Genomic DNA, 25595 nt, shown 5'->3' with positions numbered 1-25595 from the left:
TACTGGTACCTCCTGTATATAGCCTCCACATTGACTCTGTACTGGTACCTCCTGTATATAGCCTCCACATTGACTCTGTACTGGTACCTCCTGTAATATAGCCTCCACATTGACTCTGTACTGGTACCCCCTGTATATAGCCTCCACATTGACTCTGTACTGGTACCTCCTGTATATAGCCTCCACATTGACTCTGTACTGGTACCCCCTGTATATAGCCTCCACATTGACTCTGTACTGGTACCCCCTGTATATAGCCTCCACATTGACTCTGTACTGGTACCCCCTGTATATAGCCTCCACATTAACTCTGTACTGGTACCCCCTGTATATAACCTCCACATTGACTCTGTACTGGTACCCCCTGTATATAGCCTCCACATTGACTCTGTACTGGTACCCCCTGTATATAGCCTCCACATTGACTCTGTACTGGTACCCCCTGTATATAGCCTCCACATTGACTCTGTACTGGTACCCCCTGTATACAGCCTCCACATATTTTCTTAACACTTATTTTTCTTATCTACGTTGTTGGTTTTAAGGGCTTGTCAGTAAGCATTTCACGTTAAGATCTATACCTGTTGTATCTCCTCAGAGGAGGAAGGGGAGGACCATATATTAAAATATTTAAAAGTGGTCCTTTTTAGATAAAACTATACTAAATATAATCACGTCACCAAATAATTTATTAAAACATACTATTTTGCATCCTCCTCTAGGTACATTGACTTCAATACAAAACCTTGGAGGATTATGGTTGTCAAGGCTTCCATAGACTTACACTGTTATTATGACAACTTCCGGAGGACGTCCTCCAACACATCAGAGCTCTTGCAGCATGAACTGACATGATGTCCAACCAATGAAAGGATCAGAGAATGTATCTAGTACTGAAAGCATAAGCTACAGCTAGCTAGCACTGCAGTGCATAACATGTGGTGAGTAGTTGACTAAAAGAGAGAAAAATACAATAGTTGAACAGTTTTGAACAAATTATTTTATTCCAAAATGAAGGAGAAGCGAGAGAGAGATATTTCGTCATTTATTTTCCACTTTCAGTTTCACTTACTTAGCTAGCAAATGCAGCTATCTAGTTTAGTCTACTCAAACACTTGGCTCAAACAGAGGGATGCTATGTTAGCTAGCTGGCTATGACTATCCAACACAACACTGGAACTCTTCCAAGTCAAGGCAAGCTTTTGGTTTTACTAATTTATTGCCACTGGGACCCGCCAAGGTAAGTGCTAAACTGCTTACTGACTGTACACTGTAACGTTACTGCATGATTGTAGCAGGTTTACTCACGAGTTAGTTCTATTAGCTCTGTTGACTATGATGTTATTTTAGCTAATATGTTGACAACAATGTAAGCTGTGTGTAGCAGTTATGAATGGTTTGGCTTGGAAAGGTTTTTTCTCCTGGTGACATACAGCTGATGTGTTGTGCATTGAAGTACAGAAACGAAGGGAGAAGGTGATAAGAGGAGAGCACATAGATGCAAGAAGGAATACAACGTGTCTGTAATGAAAGTGAACTGTGTTTATGCATGATCAGGGGTGTATTCATTCCGCCGATTCTGTTGACAAACGTTTAAATGGAACAAAACGGGGATAAACATACCTGAATTTGTCCAGTGATATCTCTATTTCAGCTAGATGCAGGCGAGAGTGTGCAAGGCAGTATTGAATGTGTCACTGTCTGTCTATGTGTCACTGTCTGTCATCGCAAAATGTTCTCTCGACCTGTGTGAACCTACATTCTAAACTTTCATTCATAGGCTAGGTTGCTACCTCATGATGGGTATAGGGACAATTAGAGTATCATGTAGTAGCCTAAACCTATTGCTGTTACATTGAACAGGGTGAGTGAAATATGAATGACAGTCGTCCAATATGCTGTAATAGAATTAAGGCCATGCTCATGAAAACACAAATCGTCCTGCCTCATCTTAAACGGCACTGACCACCACTGTTTGGGTGGTGGACCATTCTTGGTACACATGGGAAACTGTTGAGCTGAAAAACTCCAGCCAGCAGATGGCGACGAGCGTCTTTCAGGTGATGCTTCTTTCGTGACGTATAATGGACTGGACGGACGCTTCTTCAGGAACAACAATGCGCCAACTCTTTCAACCACGTCGGTAGCTTGCTAGCCAACATAAAACTGAAAGATTGACGTTTTAGACCATGCTAATGTACATTATCTAATCTCAGTGTTTTAAACGATTTTCGGTTAACGTATCAACTGGTTCAATTTGCAAACGTGTTAAAGATTGATACTGAGCCTAGCACTAGGCTAGGACGCTAATGCTAGCTAGCTAGCTAACATCCCTGACCATGAGCTCACTAAACTACTCCTCCCTTACTAATGAAGAGGGGGTCTGCTGTATGGAGAAAGAATCTTTCAGAATGAAAAAGGAGGAAGAGGAGGCTGTTATAGTGAAAGAAGAGAAAGAACCGTTTAGAGAGGGAAGATGATGCTATCTCAATAAAGGTGAAGGAGGAAGACTTTTTGGGAGTGAAAGAGGAAGAGACAGAATATCAGATTAACACCAGTGAGTACTGTCTTCAACAGGGTCACAAACTATGCCGTTGTTGAACTAATGTGTGGTTTTAAAGTGGCATTCTACTGAAGTTCTACACTTGAATATGTTGTTCAGTACTATATAAATTGTTAAAGGGTCAATCTGCCATTGGTTCATATATTTTAGGGACTTTTCAATTAGATGTATTGAATTCTCCATGTGGCCTATATTAAAGTTCCCCTCATCTAATATAACAGGCTTTTAAAATTCTATATTGGTGCATATTTTCTACTTAAAATAACAAAGGCCACCCATTTTGTGGAACGACCCTTTTACATTTGCATCACAAACAATATTTTAGGAAATCATGATGAAAGTGGCCATTTTAGACATATGCATGCCTCTTGTAAGACTCTATGATTGCTCTATGATTGCAATAGATGGTCATAAGTTTACCATCTGTTTGATGTTCTCATTCACACAGGAGAGACACATGACTATCGTGGATCCTCTGGGAAGCCTCAACAACATCCTGATGCTGACGAGGAAGAGAAGAGTCTCTCCAGATCAGAACACCAGATGGTACAGCTTGGTCTGGTCTAGCATACAGCTTGGTCTGGTCTAGCATACAGCTTTCTCTATTGGGGTCTGGGCTGGGTTTCTGTAGAGCACTTCATGACAAGTGACATCAGCATCCATAATGATGTGCGTCTGTGTCCCCTCTTTATGGTTACCAGGACAACGCTAGCCCTTCCACCCTCTCGGAGTCCCCGTGTCATGCCTCTCCTGTTAGCACCTTGCTGCTGGTGGACTGCAGGAAAACAATGGGGCTGAGTGGAACTGTGGGAGGAGGAGAAGAGAGGAAAGGATCAGATTTGACTCAAAGTAAGTGCTGTAGTTTAGTTTGAACAAATAAATAGATATATTCATTGGTATCTGTTACCACGACAACCAGCAGAGTTCTGTTCGTTGTCAGGAAGATAGACTGATGGATATGGATGTTATGAATATCATAACACTGAAAAAGGATTCTGCCAATGAAAAGAGAGAAATCAGTAGACCATATAAAACCTTGATTAAAGTCAGCTTTGGAGAGAAAGTTTCAAGATGATCCAATGTAAGGTGCTTGTTTTACAAAAACTTTTTCTCAAAACATTATGGATGTTACATTGCCTGTCCCAGTCAACCCCCCCTATCTTTACTAGACTGTAGAACAGGCAAACTAACTCAAGACACTGTTAATTAATAAACTAATACTGGAGGAAAGCTGTGATCAGGCTGCCTACTCAAGAGAAAGCTTCGAACTGTAACCAGTGCCTGCAACCTGGTTCAGGTTATCAATCAACCTACCAGGGTAGTTACAAACAGTACAGAAATTGAATCAACATATTTGATCATATCTTTACTATTGCTGCAGAAATGTGTTTGAAAGCAGTATCCAAATTCATCGGCTGTTGTGATCACAATATAGTAGTCATATCTAGGACAACCAAAGTTCCAAAAGGCTGGGCCTAATGTTCTATATAAGAGGTCATACAATTGTTTGTGGTGATTCCTGTGTTGTTGATGTTATTAGGTTGTTTATTTTCACAGTAATTAACTCACGGACACTAGAGAAGCTTTAACCAAGTTTAATTATTCCCAAAGGTTCTGTACATCTGTAATTCAGACAACCCAACATTTGTTCCATCCAGATATATATCCCACTTAAGACACTCCTCCTTCTCTCCAATCCTTACATCTTATGGTTCCACAGGAAGAGAGTCTAGAGGGTAACAGGATACCAGACCTTTATCTCCCTGATGAGAATCTGTCCTGACCTCAACCTCTCCTTCATCTAATCCACAGATGTTTGTCTGCCTCCCCTGTTTCACACTTTGCTCTCCTCTTGTCCACCCAACACATTCCAAAGCCACCTGTCTTTCTTCAGAGAACCATTAACTTCTGACATAACAGCCAGTCTCTTTCACTTCCTATCACTTCTTTAATGACTCCATGTTCAAAGTTTGGCCGATTCCAACAATGAAAACAATATTTGTTGGTCCGTGGTGTGTAATGACGAGCAACCAGACGCTGCCCTTGACACGTTTATGAAATTGCTTATCCCAGTTACTAATAAGCAAGCACCCATTAAGAAAATGACTAAAAACTGTTAAATCCACGTGGATTGATGAGGAATTTAAAAATGTTATGATGAAGAGGGAGGCAAAAGAGATGGCATATAGGTCTGGCTGAATAACTGATTGGCAAACCTATTGCAAATTGAGAAATCATGTGACTAAACTGAATAAAAAGAAGAAACTACACTATGAAACAAAGATAAATGACATGAAGAATGATTGTAAAAAGCTTTGGAACACCTTCAATTGAATTTTGGGTCAAAAAATCAACAATGGCATGGTGTCTGATAACGTGGATGGAAAATGATTGAGGATAATAGCGGCCGATATTGCCAGTTCTATTCGCATTATCTTCAATTTAAGCCCACTAGAAAGTGTGTTCCCTAGTGAGACAGCATAGGATAACACAGCATTATCGGCATAATTCATCGTTCAGCTTTGTCTCCTAAAACATGTTATTTTCTCAAACTCAGAACCATAAACCAATCCTCCAGGCATATATCAAATCCATCCTATCTTGACAAGATCACAGAGACACACTGACTGGCACACAGACATTGTGGAGCCAAGAGATACACTCTTGACCTCTCCCCTCTCTCCGGCCCAAACAACTTAGTCTTGACATAGAACAGATACTGCAACCCCGCCACAGTATTATACAAAAATAACATTCTGATGAGAAGTAACTTACAAACATATGATGAATATAAAACATCTTACCTATGTTACCAACCAATTCTGATTATTCCCCAACACCTGTCTAACAGAACACAGTGTTCTTTAATGGAAGCCTGTACAACAAAATCAAGGTAGAATCAGGAAATCCCCAGGGCAGCTGTTTGGCACCTTCTTTTTTCAATCTTTACCAACAACATGCCAGTGACATTTAAGTAAAGCCAGTGTGTCTATGTATGCGGATGACTCAACACTGTACACGTCATCTACTACAGCGACTGAAATGACTGCAACATTTAACATAGAGCTGCAGTTAGTTTGAGAATGGGTGGCAAGGAATGTTAGTCCTAAATATTTCTGATCACCTTAAGTTACATGGCCTACTACGCTAATTCTGTAGCGGTGGGGGGTAAATATGAAGATTTTGTTGGTGCTCCAGGCAGGTATTAACCCTAGTTATTAAAGTTAGTTATTACCTATTATAACATTGTTATTATTATTATTAAATATTATTAAATCCGAAAGGATGAGAGTAGAATAGATAGAGTGATGCTTCCAGACACATTCTAAACATGGTGGAGACTTAGAGGACTGTAGCATCTAATGATGAAGCATTATGGAGTCTTAAAGGAGGACTGTAGCATCTAATGATGAACCATTATGGAGTCTTAACCTGTTTGGGATAGGGGGCAGTATTTTCACGTCTGGATGAAAAGCGTTCCCAAAGTAAACTACCTGCTACCTGCCCAGAAGCTAGGATATGCATATAATTGGTAGGTTTGGATAGAAAACACTCTAAAGTTTCTAAAACTGTTAAAATAATGTCTGTGAGTATAACATAACTTATTTGGCAGGTGAAACCCCGAGGACAAACCATCCAGGAGGAATTTTTTGTTGTTGAGGTGACTCTGTTTTCAAATGGTTTTGTGTGGCACTTGGTTGCAGTTCCTATTGCTTCCACTAGATGTCAACAGTCTTTAGAAATTGGTTGATGTTTTTCTTTAGAGAAATGAAGAAGTTCGGCTATTCAGAACGAGGGTCCAGCCTAGTGCTCTCTAATGTTTTGATGCGCACTCCAGGTCACGCGCTTCACGTTGTTTTTATCCGGTATTGAACACAGTTTATCCCATCTTAAATTTTCTCGATTATTTACGTTTTAAAATACCTAAAGTTGGATTAGGAAAGTTGTTTGAAATGTTTGGACAGCATTTACAGGTATCGTATTAGATATTTTGTAGTCATGCTGGGAGAGTTGGAACCAGTGTTTTTTTTAAATCAAACGCGCCAAATAAATGGACATTTTGGAGATATAACAACGAAATTAATCGAACAAAAGGACCATTTGTGATGTTTATGGGACATATTGGAGTGCCAAAAGAAGAAGCTCTTCAAAGGTAAGGCACGAATTATATCATTATTTCTGAGGTTTGTGTCGCGCCTGGTGGGTTGAAATATGATTGTCATGGGTTGAAATATGATTGTCATGTGTTTGTTTGATGGGGTGCTGTCCTCAGATAATCGCATAGTTCGCTTTTGCCGTAAAGCCTTTTTGAAATCTGACACGGTGGCTAGATTAACAAGGAGATTAACAAGGAGACTGCGTGAATCAGGCCTTCATGTTCGAATTGCTGCAAGGAAACCACTACTAAAGGAGAAGAAGAAGAAGAGACTTGCTTGGGCCAAGAAACACGAACAATGGACATTAGACCGGTGGATATCTGTCCTTGGGTCTGATGAGTCCAAATTTGAGATTTTTGGATCCGAGCGTCATGTCTTTGTGAGACGAGGAGTAGATGAACAGAAGTCACTCTTAACCAGCATGGCTTCCACAGCATTCTACAGCTATATGCCATCCCATCTGGTTTGGGCTTAGTCCCACTGTCATTTGTTTTTCAACAGGACAATGACCCAACACACCTCCTGGCTGTGTAAGAGCTATTTGATCAAGTAGGAGAGTGATGGAGTGCTGCATCAGATGACCTGGCCTACACAATCTCCCGACACAATCCCCCACATTTCCAGAGATGGAAGTAATTTTTACTGTACTTTTTGGTACCTTTGAATCTAATGTATTGTATCAAGATGGTTTGGGATGAGTTGGATCGCAGAGGTTGTGTGAACAAACTGCACATTTTCGAGTAGCCTTTAATTATCTCCAGCACAAGGTGCACCTGTGTAATAACCAAGCTGTTCAATCAGCTTCTTGATATGCCACACCTGTCAGGTGGATGGATTATCTTGGCAAAGAATAAATGTTGACTAACAGTGATGCTCATGAAACATCCAACACTTTACATGTTGCATTTATATTTTGTTTTTTTGTTGTTACTATCAGTTTTAGGAACATTTACCCAAAATATGACATCAGCGATAATCAAAATGTTGAACATCTGTGAATGTCTAAGTAAGAAATTGGTCCATTTAAACAGCAATGTGTCGAACCCTTTCAACAACGGGGAGATGTTACTGATGTGCTTTGTATCTGCGACGTAAAAACAAGTTTTGGACTTCCACACAAAATTACTTCTTTAGTTATTTTATGTTTAAGGAAGTGTGTAGGTCACATTCTGTATCATACAGGTTTGGGTTTGGATAGAAAACACTAAAGTTTCTAAAACAAGTTTCTCTTGTCCACCCAACACATTCCAAAGCCACCTGTCTTTCTTCAGAGAACCATTAACTTCTGACATAACAGCCAGTCTCTTTCACTTCCTATCACTTCTTTAATGACTCCATGTTCAAAGTTTGGCCGATTCCAACAATGAAAACAATATTTGTTGGTCCGTGGTGTGTAATGACGAGCAACCAGACGCTGCCCTTGACACGTTTATGAAATTGCTTATCCCAGTTACTAATAAGCAAGCACCCATTAAGAAAATGACTAAAAACTGTTAAATCCACGTGGATTGATGAGGAATTTAAAAATGTTATGATGAAGAGGGAGGCAAAAGAGATGGCATATAGGTCTGGCTGAATAACTGATTGGCAAACCTATTGCAAATTGAGAAATCATGTGACTAAACTGAATAAAAAGAAGAAACTACACTATGAAACAAAGATAAATGACATGAAGAATGATTGTAAAAAGCTTTGGAACACCTTCAATTGAATTTTGGGTCAAAAAATCAACAATGGCATGGTGTCTGATAACGTGGATGGAAAATGATTGAGGATAATAGCGGCCGATATTGCCAGTTCTATTCGCATTATCTTCAATTTAAGCCCACTAGAAAGTGTGTTCCCTAGTGAGACAGCATAGGATAACACAGCATTATCGGCATAATTCATCGTTCAGCTTTGTCTCCTAAAACATGTTATTTTCTCAAACTCAGAACCATAAACCAATCCTCCAGGCATATATCAAATCCATCCTATCTTGACAAGATCACAGAGACACACTGACTGGCACACAGACATTGTGGAGCCAAGAGATACACTCTTGACCTCTCCCCTCTCTCCGGCCCAAACAACTTAGTCTTGACATAGAACAGATACTGCAACCCCGCCACAGTATTATACAAAAATAACATTCTGATGAGAAGTAACTTACAAACATATGATGAATATAAAACATCTTACCTATGTTACCAACCAATTCTGATTATTCCCCAACACCTGTCTAACAGAACACAGTGTTCTTTAATGGAAGCCTGTACAACAAAATCAAGGTAGAATCAGGAAATCCCCAGGGCAGCTGTTTGGCACCTTCTTTTTTCAATCTTTACCAACAACATGCCAGTGACATTTAAGTAAAGCCAGTGTGTCTATGTATGCGGATGACTCAACACTGTACACGTCATCTACTACAGCGACTGAAATGACTGCAACATTTAACATAGAGCTGCAGTTAGTTTGAGAATGGGTGGCAAGGAATGTTAGTCCTAAATATTTCTGATCACCTTAAGTTACATGGCCTACTACGCTAATTCTGTAGCGGTGGGGGGTAAATATGAAGATTTTGTTGGTGCTCCAGGCAGGTATTAACCCTAGTTATTAAAGTTAGTTATTACCTATTATAACATTGTTATTATTATTATTAAATATTATTAAATCCGAAAGGATGAGAGTAGAATAGATAGAGTGATGCTTCCAGACACATTCTAAACATGGTGGAGACTTAGAGGACTGTAGCATCTAATGATGAAGCATTATGGAGTCTTAAAGGAGGACTGTAGCATCTAATGATGAACCATTATGGAGTCTTAACCTGTTTGGGATAGGGGGCAGTATTTTCACGTCTGGATGAAAAGCGTTCCCAAAGTAAACTACCTGCTACCTGCCCAGAAGCTAGGATATGCATATAATTGGTAGGTTTGGATAGAAAACACTCTAAAGTTTCTAAAACTGTTAAAATAATGTCTGTGAGTATAACATAACTTATTTGGCAGGTGAAACCCCGAGGACAAACCATCCAGGAGGAATTTTTTGTTGTTGAGGTGACTCTGTTTTCAAATGGTTTTGTGTGGCACTTGGTTGCAGTTCCTATTGCTTCCACTAGATGTCAACAGTCTTTAGAAATTGGTTGATGTTTTTCTTTAGAGAAATGAAGAAGTTCGGCTATTCAGAACGAGGGTCCAGCCTAGTGCTCTCTAATGTTTTGATGCGCACTCCAGGTCACGCGCTTCACGTTGTTTTTATCCGGTATTGAACACAGTTTATCCCATCTTAAATTTTCTCGATTATTTACGTTTTAAAATACCTAAAGTTGGATTAGGAAAGTTGTTTGAAATGTTTGGACAGCATTTACAGGTATCGTATTAGATATTTTGTAGTCATGCTGGGAGAGTTGGAACCAGTGTTTTTTTTAAATCAAACGCGCCAAATAAATGGACATTTTGGAGATATAACAACGAAATTAATCGAACAAAAGGACCATTTGTGATGTTTATGGGACATATTGGAGTGCCAAAAGAAGAAGCTCTTCAAAGGTAAGGCACGAATTATATCATTATTTCTGAGGTTTGTGTCGCGCCTGGTGGGTTGAAATATGATTGTCATGGGTTGAAATATGATTGTCATGTGTTTGTTTGATGGGGTGCTGTCCTCAGATAATCGCATAGTTCGCTTTTGCCGTAAAGCCTTTTTGAAATCTGACACGGTGGCTAGATTAACAAGGAGATTAACAAGGAGACTGCGTGAATCAGGCCTTCATGTTCGAATTGCTGCAAGGAAACCACTACTAAAGGAGAAGAAGAAGAAGAGACTTGCTTGGGCCAAGAAACACGAACAATGGACATTAGACCGGTGGATATCTGTCCTTGGGTCTGATGAGTCCAAATTTGAGATTTTTGGATCCGAGCGTCATGTCTTTGTGAGACGAGGAGTAGATGAACAGAAGTCACTCTTAACCAGCATGGCTTCCACAGCATTCTACAGCTATATGCCATCCCATCTGGTTTGGGCTTAGTCCCACTGTCATTTGTTTTTCAACAGGACAATGACCCAACACACCTCCTGGCTGTGTAAGAGCTATTTGATCAAGTAGGAGAGTGATGGAGTGCTGCATCAGATGACCTGGCCTACACAATCTCCCGACACAATCCCCCACATTTCCAGAGATGGAAGTAATTTTTACTGTACTTTTTGGTACCTTTGAATCTAATGTATTGTATCAAGATGGTTTGGGATGAGTTGGATCGCAGAGGTTGTGTGAACAAACTGCACATTTTCGAGTAGCCTTTAATTATCTCCAGCACAAGGTGCACCTGTGTAATAACCAAGCTGTTCAATCAGCTTCTTGATATGCCACACCTGTCAGGTGGATGGATTATCTTGGCAAAGAATAAATGTTGACTAACAGTGATGCTCATGAAACATCCAACACTTTACATGTTGCATTTATATTTTGTTTTTTTGTTGTTACTATCAGTTTTAGGAACATTTACCCAAAATATGACATCAGCGATAATCAAAATGTTGAACATCTGTGAATGTCTAAGTAAGAAATTGGTCCATTTAAACAGCAATGTGTCGAACCCTTTCAACAACGGGGAGATGTTACTGATGTGCTTTGTATCTGCGACGTAAAAACAAGTTTTGGACTTCCACACAAAATTACTTCTTTAGTTATTTTATGTTTAAGGAAGTGTGTAGGTCACATTCTGTATCATACAGGTTTGGGTTTGGATAGAAAACACTAAAGTTTCTAAAACTGTTAAAATAATGTCTGTGTGTATATCATAACTTATTTGGCAGGTGAAACCCCGAGGACAAACCATCCAGGAGGAATTTTTTGTTGTTGAGGTGACTCTGTTTTCAAATGGTTTTGTGTGGCACTTGGTTGCAGTTCCTATTGCTTCCACTAGATGTCAACAGTCTTTAGAAATTGGTTGATGTTTTTCTTTAGAGAAATGAAGAAGTTCGGCTATTCAGAACGAGGGTCCAGCCTAGTGCTCTCTAATGTTTTGATGCGCGCTCCAGGTCACGCGCTTCACGTTGTTTTTATCCGGTATTGAACACAGTTTATCCCATCTTAAATTTTCTCGATTATTTACTTTTTAAAATACCTAAAGTTTGGTTTAGGAAAGTTGTTTCAAATGTTTGGACAGCATTTACAGGTATCGTATTAGATATTTTGTAGTCATGCTGGGTGAGTTGGAACCAGTGTTTTTTTTAAATCAAACGCGCCAAATAAATGGACATTTTGGAGATATAACAACGAAATTAATTGAACAAAAGGACCATTTGTGATGTTTATGGGACATATTGGAGTGCCAAAAGAAGAAGCTCTTCAAAGGTAAGGCACGAATTATATCATTATTTCTGAGGTTTGTGTCGTGCCTGGCGGGTTGAAATATGATTGTCATGTGTTTGTTTGATGGGGTGCTTTCCTCAGATAATCGCATGGTTTGCTTTTGCCGTAAAGCCTTTTTGAAATCTGACACGGTGACTAGATTAACAAGAAGTTAAGCTTTGCACTTGTGAATGTATGAAAGTTAAATATTTCTAATAAATAAAAAAATACTTTGCACTCTGCAATTTCACCGGATGTTGTCAACGTTCCGCTAGCAGGTTTTAATGTGTTTGAACCTTTTGGAACTACTCCTCCCGGATCCGGGAGAATTGTCATCAACTACACTAATTAGCATAACGCAACGGACAAAAAATCTTACTAGATAATATTCATGAAATCACAAGTGAAATATAGTGAAACACAGCTTAGCCTTTTGTTAATCACCCTGTCATCTCAGATTTTGAAATTATGCTTTACAGCCAAAGCAAGACAAGCATTTGTGTAAGTTTATCGATAGCCATATCAACCGGGACAATTGGCTTTTCACTAAGAGCGAGAGGCACAATGGCCGCCTTTGTCTATTACGCACAAATCAATCTGAGAGCCACCACCTGACCACTGACGCAATGTTGTCGTTCACGCTCATTTTTCAAAACAAAAGCCTGAAACCATGTCTAGTGACTGTAGACACATTAGGGAAGCCATAGAAAAAGGAATCTGGTTGATATCCCTTTCAATGGTCAATAGGGATGCATAGGAACGCAGAGGCTTCAAAATAAGAGTCACTTCCTGATTGGATTTTTCTCAGGCATTCGCCTGCAATATCAGTTCTTTTATATTCACAGACAATATTTTTACAGTTTTGGAAACTATAGTGTTTTCTATCCTAAGCTGTCAATTATATGCATATTCTAGCACCTGGTCCTGAGAAATAGCCCGTTTACTTTGGGAATGTTATTTTTCCAAAAATGAAAATAGTGCCCCCTAGTTTCAAGAGTTAATGTGCCATAACAGGTTTTTAATGTGTTTGAGCCAATCAGTTGTGTTGTGACAAGGTAGGGGGGTATACAGAAGATAGCCCTATTGGGTAAAAGGTGAAGTCCATATTATGTCAAGAACAGCTCAAATAAGCAAAGAGAAGCAACAGTCCATCATTACTTTAAGGACCACCACAAGAATGGAAGATCCAGAGTTACTTCTGATGCATAAGTTCATTAGAGTTACCAGACTTAGAAATTGCAGCCCAAATAAATACTTCACAAAGTTCAAGCAACAGACACATCTCAACATCATCGGTTCAGAGGAGACTGCGTTAATCAGGCTTTTATGGTCGAATTGCTGCAAGGAAACCACTACTAAAGGACACCAATAGGAAGAAGAGACTTGCTTGGGCCAAGAAACACGAGCAATGGACATGAGACCGGTGGATATCTGTCTGATGAGTCCAAATTTGAGTATTTGGTTCCGAGCGTCATGTCTTTGTGAGACGAGGAGTAGATGAACAGATTATCTCCGTATGTGTGGTTCCCACCGTGAAGCATGGAGGAGGAGATGTGATGGTGTGCGGGTGCTTTGCTATTGACAATGTCAGTGATTTATTTATTCAAGTCACACTTAACCAGCATGACTACCACAGCATTCTGCAGCGATATGCCATCCCATCTGGTTTGGGCTTAGTCCCACTGTCATTTGTTTTTCAACAGGACAATGACCCAACACACCTCCAGGCTGTGTAAGAGCTATTTGACCAAGATGGAGTGCTGCATCAGATGACCTGGCCTCGACCTCACCCAAAAGGAAAAGCAGCCTACAAGTTCTCAGCATATATGGGAACTCCTACAGGACTGTTGGAAAAGGATTCCAGGTGAAGCTGGTTGAGAGAAAGCAAGGGTGGCAACTTTTGAAGAATAAAATATATATTTTATTTTAACACTTGTGGTTACTACATGATTCCATGTGTTTTTTAATCATTTTGATGTCTTCTCCATTATTTTGCTATGTAGAAAATAGTAAAAATCAAGAAAAAACCCTTGAATGAGTAGGTGAGTCCAACCTTTTGACTGGTACTGTACATTAAATTCCCTGACAACAGCTCCAGTGGACATTCCTGCAGTCAGCATGCCAATTGCCCGCTCCCTCAGAGATCTGTGGCATTGTTGTGTGACCAAACTGCACATTTTCGAGTAGCCTTTTATTACCCCCAGGACAAGGTACATCTGTGTAATAACCAAGCTGTTCAATCAGCTTCTTGATATGCCACACCTGTCAGGTGGATGGATTATTTTGGCAAAGAATAAATGTTGACTAACAGGGATGTAAAAAATTCTGCAATCTTTTTTTTTCAGCTCATGAAACATCCAACACTTTACATGTTGCGTTTATATTTTTGTTTATTGTAGTTACTATCAGTTTTAGGAACATTTTACCCAAATATTTCACCTTATTTTTGACTTTTTCACAAAATATGACATCAGCGATAATCAAAATGTTGAAAATCTGTGAATGTCTAAATAAGAAATTGGTCCAATTAAACAGCAATGTGTCGAACCCTTTCAACAACGGGGAGATGTTACTGATGTGCTTTGTATCTTCGACGTAAAAACAAGTTTTGGACTTCCACACAAAATTACTTCTTTAGTTATTTTATGTTTAAGGAAGTGTGTAGGTCACATTCTGTATCATACAGCTATGAATGTTATATATTTAGAACCACCTGTTCAATTTGAATCCAGCGACGTCTGTGTCTTCAGTGTCCTAGAACTGTCTAGGTTTTTGTGTTCTGACTTGTAAAACAGGATGAATAAAATAAGTAATGTAAACATAGCAGTAATTACCAGGAAGCTCTACATTTGTTTTAAAATCACACTAAGATTGTTAAAACTGGCCTCGGGTTATTGAGAGATCTGATTTAGGATTTACCCTCGTAGCAAGGTTGTTTTATCACGTGGTTTCATTCGGGTCTCTATTTAAAAATAACACTGTCTTTGGCAGGAGAAAGGCCAGACTCGGAGGAACCAGAGCCAGGGACGTCCAAACTAGCAAGACGACACCACTGCTCCCACTGTGGAAAGAGTTGTAACCGGTTATGGGACCTGAAACAACATGAGAGAATACACACAGGAGAGAAGCCTTACCACTGCTCCCAATGTGGAAAGTGTTTCAACCAGAGAGTATACCTGAAACAACATGAGAGAATACACACAGGGGAGAAGCCTTACCACTGCTCCCAGTGTGGAGAGCGTTTCAACTGGAAATCAAACCTGAAAGCCCATGAGAGAATACACACAGGAGAGAAGCCTTACCACTGCTCCCAATGTGGAAAGTGCTTCAACCAGTCGGGGGACCTGAAACAACATGAGAGAATACACACAGGAGAGAAGCCTTACCACTGCTCCCAGTGTGGAAAGAGTTTTCGCCGGAAAGCACACCTGAAACGACATGAAAGAATACACACAGGAGAGAAGCCTTACCACTGCTCCCAGTGTGGAAAGAGTTTACGCCGGAAAGCACACCTGAAACAACATGAAAGAATACACACAGGGGAGAAGCCTTACCACTGCTCCCAGTGTGGAGAGCGTTTCAACTGGAAATCAAACCTGAAAGCCCATGAGAGAATACACACAGGAGAGAAGCCTTACCACTGCTCCCAATGTGGAAAGTGTTTCAACCAGAGAGTAAACCTGAAACAACATGAAAGAATGCACACAGGAGAGAAGCCTTACCACTGCTCCCAGTTTGGAAAGAGTTTCAACCATCCAGGGAAGCTGAAAGCTCATGAAAGAATACACACAGGAGAGAAGCCTTACCACTGCTCCCAGTGTGGAAATTGTTTCAACTGGAAATCAAACCTGAAAGCCCACGAGAGAATACACACAGGAGAGAAGCCTTACCACTGCTCCCAATGTGGAAAGTGTTTCACCCGGTCGGAGATGCTGAAAGCTCATGAAAGGATACACACAGGAGAGAAGCCTTACCACTGCTCCCAGTGTGGAAAGCGTTTCAACTGGAAATCAAACCTGAAAGCCCACGAGAGAATACACACAGGAGAGAAGCCTTACCACTGCTCCCAATGTGGAAAGTGTTTCACCCGGTCGGGGATGCTGAAAGCTCATGAGAGAATACACACAGGAGAGAAGCCTTACCACTGCTCCCAATGTGGAAAGTGTTTCAACCAGAGAGGAAACCTGAAACAACATGAAAGAATACACACAGGAGAGAAGCCTTACCACTGCTCCCAGTGTGGAAAGTGCTTCAACCAGTCGTGGGACCTGAAACAACATGAGAGAATACACACAGGAGAGAAGCCTTACCACTGCTCCCAATGTGGAAAGTGTTTCAACCGGTCAGGGGAGCTGAAACGACATGAGAGAATACACACAGGGCAGAAGCCTTACCACTCCTCCCAGGGTGCAAAGCTTTTGCCCATTTAGGAAGCCTGAAAGAACACATTAGACTGCACACAGAGGAGAAGGCTTATAAAGGCTCAAACTGTGGGAAAACATATTACTCATAACAGTCATTTAAATGTCATTAGAGAATCCACACAGGAGAGAGAAATTACTTCTCTTAGCGTGTATGTTGATATTTCACATCACATTGACTTCAAATTCATCAGAGAACATACACAGTGCTCCCGTTGTCTTATATTGTTGACTGACAATATGTTTACCTGTCTTTACCAGATGAAATTAAATGGTACAGGGTATACTCAAACATATATTTGTTTGTTTCTATTAGAAGACATGAAGTGAATATGGAGTCTGTCAGTTTGAATATAAAGAAGATCAGGTTCCTTCTTTTAAACTGTCCTTTTTTTAAACTCTTTGTGTTTATCTGGGTGTGTCATTCCTCCAGCACTACAGATAATCAAGTGATATTTGGATGTGATGCATTAGTTCCATTGTTGACATTTGTATTGTAGCCCACTGATGATTTAATGAAATGAAAATGTTCACAACCTTGTGAAACTGTCCTATTATAAGCTCCTGTTCTTGGGAGTATCATCCTGTGTTGCAAACCAATTTGCACCTGTGTCCTTGTATGAATAAAGTCCCTCCCAGGAACAGGAAACTATAAAGATATGTGCTCATCACCCAATGCTTCAGGAATTCAGACTGTCTACACTGCGCTGTGTAACTCTGTTATTCTCTCTGAGCTCAGAAATAAAGAATCTTGGTTTGACTTGGACTCCAGCAGATCCTTATTTTATAATATCCACCACAACTCTCCCACAGATTGCTGTGTATTATTGTCTCAATGAAGAGTTCCTCGTTCCACTTTCCTGGGGGCATTTACAACGCTCCCACTGGTTGAATAAACATTACCCGATAGATGAGATTATTATTTTATTTGTTAAATGGCAACCAAGCATCGATCATCATGTCACCAGAATAAGAACCTCAAAATGTATTGGAATGGAGCATCAAGCTCATCACATGCACTTTCACAACCCTGTGAAGTTCATAACTTATTTAATCTGTAGCCTAATAAACTACGTGGTTTCTCAAGTCATAGTGGGAGGACCACACAACATATCATGTGACTCCAAGTTAACTAAGATGTGATTGTTATCATTAAGGAGTTTCCACAGCCATTTCTCACTTAGACATTTTTACTGACACAAATATACAAACAAATTGTCAAACGAAGTAACAAATCGTCTGTCACCATTTATAAAAGTGTACAGGCATATCCTGTTTCCATCAGCCCGGTCATTACTTTTGAGATGGTTGGATCAATATCCACCTTCATGATGTGGATGAAGCCTGATTTGGAATGTCTGAGTAGTTCTATATGATGTCATAATTCACCCCTCTGATAATCAAGTGATATTTGGAATGTCTGAGTAGTTCTATATGATGTCATAATACACCCCTCTGATAGTGATACATTTGCTCCATTGTTTCCATGTCAGTTGGTTTCCCACTCTGATGGTTTATATCTGACAGAGGGGCTTTAAATGAATAGTATGGTGTGTCTTGAAATAGGATTATTAATCATAAACTCCTATAGCAACAATACACTGCAGCTTTGACATCAACATGAGAATGGTCTGATGGGTGGTGGTGCTACTCTATAGGTAAGGCTGTCCAATATCAATGTTCAAATAGTCACTTCTAGCCGGCCTCCGCCCAGTATCCTGCCCTGAACTTAGTCACTGTTACTAGCCGTCTACCACCCAGTACTCCACCCTGTATTCTAGTCAAGGCTTATCCTATATAACTACTGCTGTACAAACCTTTTATATTCATATACGGTCCATAATGTCTAGACACACCATCATATACATTTTAAACAAACGGTATATATTTATATTCCAGACTCTGACATTCCTCCTTCTACCATTTCAATATTTCTAAATCCTTAAAATGAATTGTAGGGAAAATCAGTAGGTCACACAAATGACTATTTCTAAACAAAGATAATAGACAAGTAGAATGGGAGAGGTTTCTTATACTATCTTTACTTACTCAGTGAAGAGACTCCAGGGATGGTGATGAAGGCTGTAGGAATGAAGATCAGACAGTGAAGAGACTCCAGGGATGGAGATGAAGGCTGTAGGAATGAAGATCAGACAGTGAAGAGACTCCAGGGATGGAGATGAAGGCTGTGGGAATGAAGATCAGACAGTGAAGAGACTCCAGTGACGGTGATGAAGAATCAACCAGAGAATCAACCAGATTGATTCACAGTCAGTGTTGTTGAGCAGAGAATCAACCAGATTGATTCACAGTCAGTGTTGTTGAGCAGAGAATCAACCAGATTGATTCACAATCAGTGTTGTTGAGCAGAGAATCAACCAGGTTGTCCATGTCCAAGTTATTCAGGTGCATAATAAAATGTTTTTCTTCTATTCTGTTATTCAACTAAAAATTTTTCTCTGAATGAGAACAAGCACATCTGTGAGCGTTATGCATTATTACATCGATTGACTGAATGATGAAGCTGACAGCTTTGTAGTAAAACCAGGTTTGGAGTCAATTCCAATTCAATTCCAGTAAATTCAGGAAGTAAATCAAATTCCAATTCCACCTCTTCATAATTGAAAACCATAGAAGGGAATTGTCATTTTCAGTTTACTTCCTGAATCCTTCTCACATCCAGCCTGTTCCTGATATTCTGGTCTACATACAACGCATTCAGACATCTTGACTTGTTCCACATTTTGTTATGTTCGTCTTAATCTAAAATGGATTCAATTGGGATGTTTTCCTCATCAATCTACACACAACACCCCATAATGACAAAGCAAAGACAGGGTTTTAGAAATGTTTGCAAATGTATTTTATAATTAAAAACTGAAATATAACATTTACATAAGTATTCAGACCCTTAACTCAGTACTTTGTTGAAGCACCTTTGGCAGCGATTACAGCCTCAAGTATTCTTGGGTATGACGCTACAAGCTTGGCACACCTGTATTTTTCTCCCATTCTTCTCTGCAGATCCTCTCAACCTCTGTCAGGTTGGATGGGGAGCGTCGCTGCACAGCTATTTTCAGGTCTCTCCAGAGATGTTCGATCGGGTTCAAGTCCAGGCTCTGGCTTTGCCACACAAGGACATTCAGAGACGTGTCCCGAAGCCACTTCTGTGTTGTCTTGTCAGTGTGCTTAGGGTCGTTGTTCTGTTGGAAGGTGAACCTTTGCCCCAGTCTGAGGTCCTGAGTGCTCTGGAGCAGGTTTTCATCAATTATCTCTCTGTACTTTATTTGTATTTGATTTATTTATTATTGAACCTTTATTTAACTTGGCAAGTCAGTTAAGAACAAATTCTTATTTACAACGGCGGCCAACCAAAAGGCAAAAGGCCTCCTACCGTGGCTGGGATTCAAAACAAGGATACATCCCTAGCCAAGGTCCTTCTTCAGTGGCTTCTTCCTTGCTGAGCGGCCTTTCAGGTTACGTTGATATAGGACTCATTTTACTATGGATATAGATATTTTTGTACCTGTTTCCTCCAGCATCTTCACAAGGTCTTTTGCTGTTGTTCTGGGACTGGTTTGCACTTTTCGCACCAACGTATGTTGATCTCCAGGAGACAGAACAAGTCTCATTCCTGAGCGGTATGACGGCTGTGTGGTCCCATGGTGTTTATACTTGCATATACTATAGTTTGTCAACAAGACATTTGTGGAGTGGTTGAAAACCGAGTTTTAATGACTCCAACCTAAGCGTATGTAAACATCCTTTGTATAGCCTCCACTCTGTACTGGTACCCCCTGTATATAGCCTCCACATTGACTCGGTACTGGTACCTCCTGTATATAGCCTCCACATTGACTCTGTACTGGTACCCCCTGTATATAGTCTCCACATTGACTCGGTACTGGTACCTCCTGTATATAGCCTCCACATTGACTCTGTACTGGTACCCCCTGTATATAGTCTCCACATTGATTCGGTACTGGTACCCCCTGTACTAGCCTCCACATTGACTCTGTACTGGTACCTCCTGTATATAGCCTCCACATTGACACTGTGCTGGTACCTCCTCTATATATATCCTCTGATTGAGAACCAATCTAGGCAACCATAGACTTACCTAGACACCTAACATGAACACAACCCCATAAATCTAATAAACCCCTAGACAAGACGAAACACATACATCACCCATGTCACACCCTGGCCTAACCAAAATAATAAAGAAAACAAAGATAACTAAGGCAAGGGCGTGACAGTACCCCCCCCCCCCCCCCCCCCCCCCAAAGGTGCGGACTCCCGGCCGCACACCTAAACCCATAGGAGAGGGTCTGGGTGGGCGTCTGTCCACTGTGGCGGGACGTGGACGCCACTCTACCATAGTCTTAGTCCGCTTTCCTAGCGTCATTTGAGTGGCGACCCTCGCCGCCGACCTTGGCCTAGTAACCCTAACAAAGGGCCCACCTGGACTGAGGGCTGCCTCATTACTGAGGAAGCTCAGGACCGAGGGGTAGCTCAGGTAATGTCTATACCTCAGGCCTGAACTACCCCTCGGTACTGAGCTACTTTTTAAAACTTTTTATTTTGGGAATATTTTCTCAACCCTTATTTTTCTTATCTACGTTGTTGGTTAAGGGCTTGTCAGTAAGCATTTCACGTTAAGATCTACACCTGTTGTATTCAGCGCATGTGACAAATAATATTTGATTGTAACTAAATATGCAGTTTCAATGTTACGGTCTAATGATACAATTATATTTCTGAAACTCAGGCTGTGTGTGTTTATCTGCGTCATTCCTTGATCATTCCTTGTGGTCCTGTAGCTCAGTTGGTGGAGTATAGTGCTTGTTAAACCAGGGTAGTGGGTTTGATTCCTGGGACCATCCATATGTTAATTGTTTGCAAACATGACTGCAAATCCCTTTAGATAAAAGTGTCTGCTAAATGGCAGATATATCCACTGATTATACCAAACATTTCGAACACCTTCCTAATATGAAGTTGGACCCTCCTCTTTCTCCCTCAGATTAGCCTCAATTCGTCGGGGCATGGACTCTACAAGGTGTCGAAAGCTTTCCACAGGGATGCTGGCCCATGTTGACTCCAATGCTTCCCACACAAGTTGGCTGGATGTCCTTTGGGTGCAGGGGAGGCTCCTCAGAGGAGGAAGGGGACGCTCCTGAGAGGAGGAAGGGGAGCTTCCTCAGAGGAGAAAGGGGAGGCTCCTCAGAGGAGGAAGTGGAGGCTCCTGAGAGGAGGAAGGGGAGGACCCTCCTCAGTGATTTTCATAAAAATAAAAATGATAAAACATGTAAAAAAGTTTAATCCTTTTTAGATATCTTTCCAATACACAAGTGTAGTGTAGTGTATTGTTTCCAAACTGCGTTACCCACTCCAGACAGCAGACGGCGATGAGCGTCTTTCAGGTGATGATTCTTCCGTGACGTATATTGGACTGGACGGACGCTTCTTCAGGAACAACAACGCGGCTACTCTTTCAACCACCTCGGTAGCTTGCTAGCCAACATAAAAGTGAAAGATTGACGATTTAGACCATCTTAATGTACATTATCTAATCTCGGTGTTTTAAACACAGTTCTGTTGACGTATTAACTGGTTAACTGTAACCTAATTTGCAAACTTGTTAAAGATTGATGCTGAGCCTAGCACTAGGCTATTCGCTAATGCTAACGAGCTAGCGAACATCCCTGACCATGAGTTCATTAAAGTACTCATCCCCTGCTATAGAAGAGGAGGTCTGCTGTTTGCAGAAAGAAGCTCTGGCAATGAACATTGAAGAAGAGGTTACAGTGAAAGAAGAGAAAGAACCTTTTAGAATGAAAAAGGAGGAAGAGGAGACTGTTATAGTGAAAGAAGAAGATGCTGTTATAGTGAAAGAACCTTTTAGAATGAAAAAGGAGGAAGAGGAGACTGTTATAGTGAAGGAAGAAGATGCTGTTATAGTGAAAGAACATTTCAGAATGAAAAAGGAGGAAGAGGAGGCTGTTATAGTGATAGAAGAGAATGAACCTTTTAGAGAGGAAGAGGATGCTGTCTCAATAACGGTGAAGGAGGAAGACGTTTTGGGAGTGAAAGAGGAGGAGACAGAATATCCGATTACCATCAGTGAGTACTGTCTTAAAAACAGGAGCACAAACTATGCAGTTGTTGAACTAATGTGTGGTTTTTAAGGGGCATTCTACTGAAGTTCTACACTTGAATATGTTGTTCAGTACTATATCAATTGTTAAAGGGTCAATCTGCCATTGGTTCATATATTTTAGGGACTTTTCAATTAGATGTATTGCATTCTCCATGTTGTCTATATTAAAGTTCCCCTCATCTAGTATAACAGGCTTTTAAAATTCAATATTGAAGCATATGTTCTACTTAAAATATCAAAGGGAGTTTACTACTCATTTTGATGTTCTCGTTCACACAGGAGAGAGACATGACTATGGTGGATCCTCTGGGGAGCCTCAACAACATCCTGATGCTGACGAGGCAGAGAAGAGTCTCTCCAGATCAGAACACCAGATGGTACAGCTTGGTCTGGTCTAGCATACAGCTTGGTCTGGTCTAGCATACAGCTTGCTCTATCTGGGTCTGGGCTGGGTTTCTGTAAAGCACATAATGACATGTGTCTGTGTCCCCTCTTTATGGTTACTAGGACAACGCTAGCCCTTCCTCCCTCCCGGAGTCCCCGCGTCGTGCCTCTCCCGGTAGCACCTTACTGCTGGGTATGAAGAGGTTGTCTGTGCTGCTGGTGGACTGCAGGAAAAAAATGGGGCTGAGTGGAACTGTGAGAGGAGGAGAAGAGAAGAAAGGATCAGATTTGACTCATCAAAGTAAGTGCTGTAGTTTAGTTTGAACAAATACAATAGATCTGCCCACTGGTATCTGTTACCAGGATAACCAGCAGAGTTCTGTTAGTTGACAGGAAGATAGACTGGTGTATATGGATGTTATGAATATCATAACACTGAAAAAGGATTCTGCCAATGAAAAGAGAGGAACCAATAGACCATATAAAACCTTGATGAAAGTTAGCTTTGGAGAGAAAGTTTCAAGATGATCCAATGTAAGGTGCTTGTTTTACAAAAACTTTTCCTTAAAACATTATGGATGTTACATTGCCTGTCGCAGTCAACGCCCCTATCTTTAAAAGACTGTAGAACAGGCAAACTAAACTCAAGACTTTGGTCATTAATTAACTAGTACTGAAGAAAAGCTGTGATCAGGCTGCCCACTCAAGCAAAAGCTTCAAACTGTAACCAGTGCCGGCAACCTTGTTCAGGTTATCAATCAACCTACCAGGGTAGTTACAAACAGTAGAGGAATGAAATCATCAACATGGTTTGATCATATCTTTACTAATGCTGCAGAAATGTGTTTTAAAGCAGTGTCCAGATCCATCAGATGTAGTGATCACAATATAGTAGCCATGTCTAGGAAAACCACCGTTCCAAAGGCTGGGACTAATATTGTGTACCGTAATTTCCGGACTATAAGCCGCTACTTTATTCCCAACCTTTGAACCTCGCGGTTTATACAATGACGCGGCTAATTTATGGATTTTTCCCGCTTTCACAAGATTCATGCCGCCAAAAAACTGAGCACCGTCACATAATGTGACGTAAATCGAGCGCGCTCAAACTTCCCATCATTCTGATTACGGTAGTAATTTTTGTCACCCTCATCATGGCAAAGACACGGAGAAATGCATATGATGCAGCTTTCAAGTTAAAGGCGATCGATCTGGCTGTTGGAAAAGGAAATGGAGCTGCTGCACGGGAGCTTGGCCTTAATGAGTCGATGATAAGACGTTGGAAACAGCAGCGTGAGGAACTGACTCAGTGCAAAAAGACAACAAAAGCTTTCAGAGGGAAGAAAAGCAGATGGCCCAAAGTATTTGCAGCCACTCGACATCAGTGTAAATCGTGCATTTAAGGTGGCGCTCCTTGTTCAGTGGGAGGCTTGGATGACAAGTGGGGAGAAATCCTTCACTAAAATGGGCCGCATGCGAAGAGCAACTTATGGTCCAGTCTGCCAGTGGGTCCTGACAGCGTGGAGCATTGTCAAAAAATCCACTATCATCAACGGGTTTCGAAAGGCTGGACTGCTGCGTGTTGAAGGGCAGCATGAGCTCAGCGGGGTATTTGCCTCCGGATGAAAGTGACGAGAGCGACAATGAAAACGATCCAACATCGGATGAAGAAATTCTGAGGCTATTCATCTCCGACACCGAAGGAGATGACTTCAGTGGTTTCAGTGCACAGGAGGAGGAAGATAGTGACCAAGTTAATTTGTTTCAATGTACCGGTAAGCACCTGCGGCTTATAGACATGTGCCGATATTGCCATTCCTATTTGCCTTGTCTTTATTTTAAGCCTACTAGAAAGTGTGTGCCCTCAGGCCTGGAGGGAAGCTAAAGTCATTCCACTACCCAAGAATAGTAAAGCTCCCTTTACTGGCTTAAATAGCTGACCAATCAGCCTGTTACCAACCCTTACAATTTTGGGAAAAAAATATTTGACCAGATACAATGCTGTTTTACATTAAACAAATATAGACTTTTAGCTTATAGGGAAGTTCATTCAACAAGCACAGCACTTGCAAATGACTGTTTGGCTGAGCGAAATTGATGATAAAAATATTGTTGGGGCTGTTTTGTTTGACTTCGGTTCGGCATTTGACATTATCGATCATAGTCTGCTGCTGAAAAAACGTATGGCTTTACACCCCCTGCTATATTGTGGATAAAGAGTTTTTCTTTTAAAATGTAACCTTTATTTAACTAGGCAAGTCAGTTAAGAACAAATTATTATTTTCAATTATTTTTTCCATTATTTTTTTCAATTACGACAGAGTTTTTTACCTTGTCAACTCGGGGATTCGATCCAGCAATCTTTCGGTTACTGGCCTAAATCTCCAACCACTAGGCTACCTGCCGCCCCAGAGCTACAAAATCAAGTTTGAATCAGGAATTCCCCAGGGCAGCTGTTTGGCACCTACTTTTTTCAATCTTTACCAACAACATGCCAATGACATTTGAGTAAAGCCAGTGAGTCTATGTATGCGGATGACTCAACACTGTACACGTCAGCTACTACAGCGAC

General features: G+C 40.8%; 2 protein-coding genes across 2 annotated transcripts in view; both read left to right on the top strand.

Annotated features, from left to right (window-relative positions):
* Positions 1–2477: 2477 nt before the first annotated feature.
* The window catches only part of LOC118940242 (zinc finger protein 239-like), a 29490-nt gene continuing 6372 nt past the window's right edge, over positions 2478–25595 (top strand). The window contains exons 1-3 of the mRNA XM_036948732.1: positions 2478–2557; positions 3012–3109; positions 3265–3412. Coding sequence (XP_036804627.1) covers positions 3107–3109; positions 3265–3412 — 151 coding nt within the window. The 5' untranslated portion in view covers positions 2478–2557; positions 3012–3106. The remainder of the gene's footprint in view (positions 2558–3011; positions 3110–3264; positions 3413–25595) is intronic.
* On the top strand, positions 10939–17236 carry LOC118940049 (zinc finger protein 135-like). Its single transcript, XM_036948262.1, has 2 exons — positions 10939–10971; positions 15127–17236. Exons 1-2 carry the CDS (start codon positions 10939–10941, stop codon positions 16483–16485), a joined length of 1392 nt encoding a protein of 463 aa, XP_036804157.1. The 3' UTR covers positions 16486–17236.

This window comes from Oncorhynchus mykiss, chromosome 17 (genome assembly GCF_013265735.2).
Source record: "Oncorhynchus mykiss isolate Arlee chromosome 17, USDA_OmykA_1.1, whole genome shotgun sequence".
Lineage (NCBI taxonomy): Eukaryota > Metazoa > Chordata > Actinopteri > Salmoniformes > Salmonidae > Oncorhynchus > Oncorhynchus mykiss.
Note: the sequence above shows the minus strand (reverse complement) of the source record. Positions and strands in the feature narration are given on the sequence as shown.